This window comes from Apium graveolens, chromosome 1 (assembly GCF_009905375.1).
Source record: "Apium graveolens cultivar Ventura chromosome 1, ASM990537v1, whole genome shotgun sequence".
NCBI lineage: Eukaryota > Viridiplantae > Streptophyta > Magnoliopsida > Apiales > Apiaceae > Apium > Apium graveolens.
The window spans coordinates 79,622,998-79,633,062 of record NC_133647.1 but is presented as its reverse complement, the minus strand read 5'-3'; the positions used below and the strand labels follow the sequence as shown (position 1 = coordinate 79,633,062).

At 39.9% G+C, this 10,065-nt stretch overlaps 1 protein-coding gene across 1 annotated transcript; it reads right to left on the bottom strand.

The window, feature by feature from the left end:
• Positions 1–7,329: 7,329 nt before the first annotated feature.
• Positions 7,330–9,750, bottom strand: LOC141680131 (uncharacterized). The gene is made up of 2 exons (XM_074486456.1): positions 8,934–9,750; positions 7,330–8,582 (listed from the first exon to the last, which is right to left on the bottom strand). Exons 1-2 carry the CDS (start codon positions 9,748–9,750, stop codon positions 7,330–7,332), a joined length of 2,070 nt encoding a protein of 689 aa, XP_074342557.1.
• Positions 9,751–10,065: the final 315 nt, after the last annotated feature.

Below are 10,065 nucleotides of genomic sequence, written 5' to 3'. Positions count from 1 at the left end.
ATAAGTCTAAGTTCTGATATTAAATCATGATTCTTTACTTGACTTATTTGTGGTTAAAATCTGAAATAGTCTTATTTAAAATCAGAATATGTTTGGGTGAGATATTAACAGTCAACATAATTTGAATTAGTGGTACTCGTAAATGGATAGTAATTTTTACTTGTTTCGTGTGCGCATTAAATCCTGTTTTAAGCTTCCAAAGGTTGTTATTATTACTCATCAGTCTAGGGGGATGACGTATAATTATTTTTACCTATAACCATTCAATTTTCCTTGCGTCTCTTAGTATTCTATTGGTTATATAAACCTACCACCTCTACTCAACCACCTCCAACTTCTCAACCTCAACCTTCAGATCCTACAGTGCAGCCTTCATCTTCCAAACCTAAGAGGACTAAGAAAGTACCTCAGACACAACAGAAGAGAAGGAGATTTATTCTGTGAGATGAATCAGATGCTGAGGAACAGGTTCCTGTATCAGAACCTGTTGTTCCAGAAGCTAAGAAGGTCTCTTCTCAGAAGGATGTTGATATTGGGAGTTCTAGGCCCCTAAAAAGGCTTTGAAAGCGTAATTCTGATGATACAACTCCAACAGCCTCCTTAAAAGCTAAAAGATTTAAATCATTGGCAAAAAGGCCTGAAGATTCTGGTAAAGGAATGGAAGCAGCAGCTAAGGAAGGGGGTCAGGAATCTCTGATCTCACAAGACCCTGTTGAAGCTCACAATTCTCCTAGTACTGATCCAGATCTTCATGCAACTCATCACTCTCCACTATATGAGTCAGCAACTACTCACATTCCCACACCTCCAGTATCTCCAGTACATACTGATAACCAGGGGCCAAGTGATGAAATTGACATCCATAACTTGGAAGTGCCTCAGGTTTTGAATCTAGAAGCTCCACCAGTTCCAATCACTCCACCAACTCAAGTCACTCCACCAACAACACCAATTCCTGATGCTGATTTTACTCCAGAATTGCCTACAACACCTTCTCTGCATCTAGATACTGAAGATCAGATTTTAGGTGAGCATCAGAATATGGCTGTTGATCAGAACATAGTTGGAGATCAGCACTTAGAGGATGATGTTGAAGCCTCCATAGCCTCTCATACTGTTCTTTTATCAGAGGATACTGAAGATGTTGACTCTGTAAGTTCTGATGCTGCAAATGTTGATAATACTGATAATGCTGCTACAAATATAGATGCTGATGCAGCTGGTCCTTCTGGACATGCACCTCTACAAGCTCCTTCAAAAGCTGAGATAGTCAAAAAGTTTGTTACAGGGGAAGCACCAGTACCTTGGAGTGAAACTCCTAGAGGACAGGAGTGGACTAAGAAGTGGAACACAGTTACCTTTGTTCCTTCTAAAAAGATTCTTGCTGATCACTTGGCAAAAGCTGATGAGATGCTAGTCAATGATGATTTCAAGACACAGCTAAGAGTTACTGCACTTAGTACAAGGCACCTTCAAGGTCAACAATCTGTAACTCAGGCCAAGGTGGACAAGATTCAAGAATCCTTAAATCAACAAGATACAATTGTCAAGTTGGACAAGAAAAGGTTTTTCCAACCTTCCTTTGACAAAATTACCAACATTGAGAAAACCCAAGAGAAGCAACAGTCTCAGATTGATGAAATTTTGAAAAATCAAGCTTCCCAGCAAAATCAACTCAATGAGATCCAATCCTCAGTGGAATTGATTGTCTCTCTTCTTTTACCTGCTGATGCCAAAAAGGGGGAGAAAGTAATTAAGTCCAAATGCAAACCTGTTAAGACACTGAAGGGAAATGATGGTAATGACCCGGGAAACTCTGGAATGGGTGGAGGTCATGGTCAAGGTAAAGATCATTCATCAAGTAAAGCTGGAACTACAAGTCATAGAACATGTTCTGATACTGGGAGAAGAATAACTTCTGATACTGGTAAAAGGATAAGTTCTGATGAACTTTTGGAACTTGATGAAGAAATTTCAAGACAGTTATTTCTGAAAAAAATCCAGGAATGGACTTTGAGAGTCTAAAGGAAGAAGAAGCTAGACTTAAGTTAGAAAAAGTCAACTCCAAATTTGAAGCTTTTGTTGTTGAAAAGAAACTTCTTACGGCTAAAGGCATTGTGATAAAAGAAAGGACAAATCAAGTGGCAAGCAAGGCCAAATCACAATTGCAGATAGATCCAAGGTCCAAGGGCAAAGAAAAAGTTGGTGAACCTGTAAAGGTTTATGTGCCTCCTATGGATGAAGAAATATCCGATGAAGATGCTAATCTTACTCTGGTTTCAAAGAAGATTTCTAAGACAACCTCTGACATGGCTCAAGTTGTTCAGAGTCAAGATATAGTAAGTTCTGATATAACTATGAAGCAAGCAACCTCTGACATAGCTCAAGTTGGCTTGATATCAGAAGTTAAGTTAAAGGAAACCTCTGACATTGCTCATGTTAATTCCTCAAAGTTACTCCTACCAGGATTCACTAAAGCCAAACAGACTCAACCTTTGAAGACTGCAGCAAGTGGTTTTGAAGCAAGAGTGGTTACTGGAAAGGAAGCAAGAGAAAAATCTGGATTGGGTAGTGCTGATGAAAGAAGAGTACATAACACAACCAATGATCCAACTTCCTTAAGTGAACCAGGTGTTGAAGCAACTCCTGAAAGATTGAATCAACTTGAATCTGTATAAATGGTTTATCATACCTTCTTGAAAGAATACATCTTGTTATATTTCATGACAGATGGAAGAGTTTACCACATAAGGGAAAATGTTATACCACTGAAGTATTTTGAGGAACTAGAACATGTTTTATTCTTACTTCAAGTGAAGAACAGATTAACAGAAAGTGCTACAAATTATTTGAAGACTCAAATTCAGAGACAGAAGAAGCTCTATTCTGTAAAGTCTGACAACATATACTGTCCCAAGTACAGAGATCACAAGGGTGATATTGTTGATATGAAGCCTAATACTGCAAAGATCAGTACATATCTTGGTATTAAGGGACTTGAATTCAATCTAGAGTCTGACAAAGCCTATGTCATCAGACTAGATCAGGAGTTGAGAAAAGCAAAAATTAATGATCTTTGATATGCTATCTTCCAAACTGGTGAAGATACTACAGAGCTTAAAGATGCTAAAAGGAGAATGATTGATGAACTCAGATATGCTGAGAGATGTTTGTTAAAGAACTATCTCAGAACAACTCCTGATATTGAAGAGATCAGTAATTGAAGCCAAGTCAAGATCTACAACTGCTTAAATTCTGATGTGTATACAGACTAAAGTTGTTATCAGAAGTTAAAGTTGGTAAAGCTTTAAGGACTATAAGTTGTAGTTATCTAGTCAAATTCTCATGCATTTATACTTAATGTTTTTGACATCATCAAATATCTGTTAAAATTGTATATTATGCTAATTTACAAGTTGGGGGAGATTGTTAGATATATTTGATAATGTCATGTCTAATATGATTTGTGTTTAGTTTTCAGATCTTACTTAAACAGGACAAATCAGTACGTAACTGGATATCAGCACTTATACTGAAGTCAGAACTTAAGTTGTCAGAACTTAAGTTATCAGGAGATATTTATCAGGAGATAATATCAGGACTTAAGGAAACTTTTAGATAAGGAAGGCGACTGATTGAAAGGAAAGAAGATCAAGACAAACGCAAGAAGAGATATGCATGAAGAAGGAATTCTATGAAGAATAGAATACTTGGAAGAAAAGATATCTGATTGATATATTTTAGGAAGCAGAATTATATTCCATATCAATTTAGTGATTATGTTATAACTGTGTAGTATATAAACACAGACATAGGGTTTACACTATATGTGTTATCATTATCGAGAATAATATTCATAGTAACCCTAGCAGCTCTCGTGATATTTTGTTCATCACTGAGAGAGGACAGTTCTACATTGTAACAGAGTTTAATAAAGTTTGTTTTCTGTTACTTGTGTTCTTTGAATTCGATTTGATTGTGCTATACACTGTATTCAACCCCCCTTCTACAGTGTGTGTGACCTAACACGGACTATGTTGTTTTTGTACTTATTATTTGGTGTTTGTTTTTGTACAGTACTTGTGCTAACTTGTATTTTATTTTGTGTTTTGGCAAGTTTAACTCATTTTAATCCGGATATGCCTACAATGATGCTTTAAAGGGTTTAGGAATTGCCTTCAAGCTGACAAAGAAGGCTTCTGTTGCTCGGTTTGGATCCAATCCACCCCTGGGGAAGGTTCCCAAAGCAATGATGTTTCAAGATCGGAGTCATTGGAGAAGGATATAGGTCCAGAGAAGGATGTTGAGCTCGAAGCTGGTGATGAGTTCGAAAACCTCGAAGATTTTGAACCGCTGGGGGATGTCCCTGAGGTGGATCCTGGCCGGAGGAGGAAGAGGCTCTGAAATGTTGGTACGAAGCCTCCCCGGGTGGAGAAGGCTCATGTTGATGCTTGTGCTAAGTCCGGAAGGGACAAGGGTAAAGGTGTGGAAGAAGTTTGTTCGTAGAAGAGCAGTCTGGGGATCGAAGAGCGTGTTGCCCGTTTTATGGCCGAAATTCCATCTCAGGAGGAATGGAAAAATATGAATGAGTCTGGATTTGATGCCACCATAAAAAAGTGTACTCATCTATGGGGTCAGATATATAACGTTTCTGTTCTTGTTTTATTTCTTCTATTTTGCCTTAGAAAATTTTCTGAGATTTGCATTTTTCTTTTTGTAGCTTGGTGGTTGTATGGTCGGAGCTGCTGCCATGTCTTATAACAATTTGAAGCATGCTCGGGAGACGATTACTAATAAGAATTCGGAGCTTGCGGAGCTGAGAGATCAGATTCATGTTAAAGATACTTTTTTGTCCGGGCTGAACAAACATCTTAGCGATGTTACGACCCGGGCTCAAAATGTTGAGAATAAAACTGTTAACTTGAAGTCGAAATTGGATGAGCTCCGAAAGCAGATACCTGTTGTGAGGCCGGAGTCGGAGATCATCGATGCTTATGAGAAATCCGAGGAGTATGATAGGGCGATTGCGAATGCTGGGGCTCCGGAGATCGGGCGTTGCTGGATTATCGCCGAGAAGCATATAAAGACTAACCCGGAGGCGGACTGGGAAAGCTTTGTCCAAGAATTTATTAAAGCAAAGCAGGATATTGAAGCTGGGCTCGGGGAACCGGAGCCATTTGATGTCCTTTCCCTAGTTTCCTCCCTCCAAGTGCTCCAGATTCTTAGCTTTTTATCTGCATTATGAACTTATTATGGTTTTAAGACTGTTGATTGATTTGTAATTGTAATATCGTACTTAGCTCTGGGCGTTTTTGGTCCGGTTAACTTTGCTATGTTTGCTTTTTTTCTTGATAATTTATTGTTGCCTTAGAAATTTTTCTAAGTTAATATCATTGCTCTAGTCTTGTACCATAATTGGTCCAGACTAGTGGTTGCTGTTTTACTTAGAAAAATAATTCTAAGTATGTTTGTTCTAGTCCAGACTAATCTTTGGTCCGGACTAGTGGTTGCTGTTTTACTTAGAAGATTGATTCTAAGTAAATATGTTTTGTCTAGTCCAGACTACTTGTTGGTCCGGACTTGTTGATGCTGTTTTACTTAAAAAATTAGTTCTAAGTAAATATGTTTACTCTAGTCCAAACTAATTTTTAGTCCGAACTAGTGGTTGCTTCTTTACTTAGAAAATTAATTCTTAGTAATTATGTTTGCTCCAGTCCAGACTAATCATTGGTCCGGACAAGTTGATGATGTTTTACTTAAAAAATTAGTTCTAAGTAAATATGTTTGCTCTAGTCCAGACTAATCTTCGGTCCGGACTAGTGGTTGCTTCTTTACTTAGAAAATTAATTCTAAGTAAATATGTTTGCTCTAGTCAAGACTAATCGTTGGTCCGGACTAGTGGTTGCTTTTTGGGATAAATTTTATAAATATAATATAGAGAAATGCTTTTCATTAATCTGAAATTTCATTCAAACAAAATATAAGGAAAAACACACTGGTTATTTGCCATGTGGGCTACAAGATTTTGGTTGCCTTGTTTGTTTTTTCCTATTGGTAGAACTTCCTTAGTCTGAGTCCATGCCAGGTATTGGGGACTTCTGAGCCATCAATGTTCAAGAGTTTGTAAGTTCCTGGCCTCAGCACTTCTTTGATCTCATATGGGCCTTTCCATTTGGGAATTAGCTTTCCAGTATTTGTAGGGTCTGATGCTTCTGTGTCTCGAAGAAGCAGGTCTCCAACTTGGAAGTTTTTGACTTTGGATTTCTTACTTAAATGCTCCCTTGTTTTCTCCTTGTACCTCTCCATTTTTGCTACAGCTTGGTCCCGGACCTCATCAATCAGCTCCATGTTTGTTATGAGTCCTTCTTCATTGGCTACTTCATCGAAGTTTATTGCTCTGTGAGAAGGAGATCCCACCTCAATAGAAAGCATTGCTTCAGTCTTATAAGCTAGTTTGAATGGAGTCTCTCAGGTGCTTGTCCTGGGGCTTGTCCTGTAGGACCATAGTATGCTTGGTAGTTCTTCTGGCCATTTGCTCTTGCTTTCCTTGAGTCTCTTCTCAATACCCCGGAGCAGGATTCTGTTGGTGACTTCAACTTGACCATTTCCTTGGGGATATGCTACTGATGACTTTTTGTGCTTGATCCCACGCTCTTGGAGGTAGGACTCGAATTCCGATTCGATGCACTGTGGTCCATAATCTAATACTATGACTCTTGGAATCCCGAACCTCATTAAAATATTGTCCATGAACTTTATGTAGTCCTGCTGGTTTATGATCCTCATTGCCTTTTCTTCTACCCATTTGGTCATGTAATCAATTGAGACTAACAAGTACATGAGATCTCCTTTGGCCCGGGAAAAGGGTCCCATGATGTCAATACCCCAGACAGCAAAGGGGATTGGAGATAGGACTGAGGAAGGTAGGACTGGGCTAATCCGGGACACATTGATGAAGAGTTGGCATTCCTTGCATATTTTCACGAACTCTATGGCATCCGGGTGAATAGTCGGCCAGTAGTATCCTTGCCTTATGATCTTATATGCTAGGGCCTTTGCTGACATGTGATCTTCGCATATCCCTTTATGGACTTCCATTAAAAAGTACTTAGCTTCTTCTGGGCCGATACATTTTAGAATAGGAGAGGAGAAGGTCCTGCGGTAAAGTTGTCCTTCTTCAAGGAAAAACTTGGCTGCTTTAGCTCTCAGTCTTTGAGCTTTGCCTTTACCTTCTGGGAGCTCTCCTGTCTCCAAGTAATTGATGAAGGGAGTCATCTAATTCTGGTTGCTTTCTATCTCCAAGATTTTTTCGGATTTAATGGAGGGTTTTTAGAGTTCTTCGAAGTAGACTGAGCAATCCAGAGTTGATGAGTTCCGGATTAACTTGGATAGAATATCCGCTTCTTTGTTTTCTTCTCCACATATCTGGAGGACTTGATGCTTCGGGATTGAAGCTAGGTAAATTTTAACTAGTGCTTGATACTTTGCCAGAATATGGTCCTTTGCTATGTATTCTCTGTTTGTTTGCTTGACCACAATCTGTGAGTCGTTGTAGATGTTCAGGTCTTGGACTTTGAGGGTCTTGGATAGTTCCAGTCCTGCAATCAATGCCTCGTATTCCGCCTGGTTGTTTGTTGTCGGGAAGTCGAAAGATATAGTTGTCTGAATGGTGAATCCCTCAGGACTTTTTAGTATAAGTCTGGCTCCCGACCTCTCGCTTGTTGAAGAACCATCTACTTTCAAGGTCCAATCTCTTGGGTTTGCATCTTGGTTTGTCTCCGGATCTATATTCATTGTCTCTGGTTCTTCTTCCGGAAAGTTGCATTCGATTATGAAATCTGCAAGTGCTTGAGCTTTAATGGCAGTCCTGGGAATGAAGCTTAAATTGAACTGCCTTAGCTCCACAGCCCAATTGACTAGCCTTCCCGAGACATCTGGCTTGTGAATTATCATCCTTAGAGGCTGATTTGTGACCACTCTAATTTCTCTTCCTTGGAAGTAAATCCTGAGCTTTTCTGATGTTGTGACCAAGGCGAAGGCAAACTTCTCTAATCTTGGGTACCTGGTTTCCGCATCTTTAAGTACTTGGCTTACATAGTAAACTGGTTGTTGTCTTCCATTTTCTTCCCGGATTAAGGCGGCTCCTACTGCTTGTGCTCTTGCTGATAAGTATAGGTAGAGAGGCTCTCCTGGTTGAGCTTTAGTTAGGACTGATGGTTGGGAAAGGTAGGACTTGATCTCCTCAAATTCATTCTGGTATTCTGGACTCCAGTTTACCTCTCTCCTGTTGTTTGCTCCTTTGAGTAAATCGAAAAATGGTAAGCACCTCTCTGCTAACTTTGAAATAAATCTCCTGAGTGCTGGTAGTGATCCTGCTAGCTTCTGCACATCGTTTTGGGTCTTGGGAGCCTTCATCTCCTGGATTGCTTTTATCTTCTCCAGATTAGCCTCTTTTCCTCGGTTGCTGATCATGAACCCCAAGAACTTTCCTGCTCCTACTCCTAAGGTACATTTCTCCGGATTCAGTTTAAGTTCATGCTTCCTCAGGTTATCAAAACACTCTTTCAGATCTTCTATATGTCCTGGTATAGTTGTTTATTTAGCAATCATGTCGTCGCCATAGCACTCCAAGTTCCTCCCGATTTGGGACTTGAATATCTTGTTCATGGCTCTTTGGTAAGTGGATCCTGCACTTGTCAGTCCAAATGGCAACATCACATAAGCATAGACTGCTCTGTGAGTTATGAATGTTGTCTTGGGTATGTCCTTCGGGTTCATCTTGATCTGGTTGTACCTAGAGAAGGCGTTTATGAAAGTTAGCATGATGTGTCAGGAGGTGGCATCTATCAACTGATCAATATTGGGGAGAGGGTATTGGTCCTTCGGGCATGCATCATTCATATCAGTGTAGTCCACACACATTCTCCACTTGCCATTCGACTTCTTTACCATGAAAATATTAGCTAACCACTCCAGGTATTTGATTTCTTTGATGATTCCTGCTTTGAGTAACTTCTCTACTTCTTCGTCTATTGCTTTTTGCCTCTCCGGGGCGAAGTTTCTTCGCTTCTGCTTGACCGGATTTCTGTTCGGGTTGACGTCCAAGTTGTGCATTGCTATAGACTCATGTAGTCTGAGCATGTCTCTTGGACTCCAGGAAAACACATGTTTGTACTCCCGGAGCAAGGACACCAGTTTTTCTCTAAAGATTTCTCCGAGTCCTGACCCAATTTTCACCTTTTTGTTAGGACTGTTTTCATGAATTGGAATTTCCTCTATTTCAACTGCGGCTTCGATTTTTGATTGGTCTTTGGTCGAGACCATTTGGTGAATTCGGGCTTCGGAGTTCTTCTTCATATATGTGCTAATTTGTTCTGATTTTTTGCCTTTGATTGCTTGCATGGTAGGATTGGCTTGGTCTAGGACCTGACTTACCTTGTTCACTACCATGACTTGGTTGCTTGTCAGTTCTTCTGAACTTGGTATGTTTGCTTCTGGATCCGGACTTGATTTAATGAATTGTACTTCTTTTGTTGTTTCTTCCCTTGGTCGGGGTCGGTGCTTCTTGATGCTTTGCTGTTTGCGAAGGACTGTTGCCTTCCTTTTGTTGTCCTGGTGGGTTTCTTCCATGATTAACCCCTGGCTGTAACATGTTTCAGCAACTCCATAATCTCCCTTTATTTTTCCGACTCCTGTCGGTGTTGGGAACTTGATCTTGAGATGGGAGATTGAAGTTATTGCTTGCATCATAGTTAGAGCTGACCTGCCAATGATTCCATTGTATGATGAAGGAGTGATGATGACATAGAACTTGATGATATGAGTTACTTGGTTAGGAGCAATTCCAAAAATGACAGGTAGATACAAGGTCCCTTGGATCAGGACTAAGTTGTTCCCGAACCTATAGAGTGGATCCTCCCGACAATCATTTGAGCGGACGCTCCCTAACTGCATTCGATCCACTGTGTGCTTGAAGAGAATATTTACCAAGGAGCCATTATATGTTAGCATTCTTTTTACTTCATTATCAATAACTATGTTCGGGCTTCATGGTCTGGTTCAGCT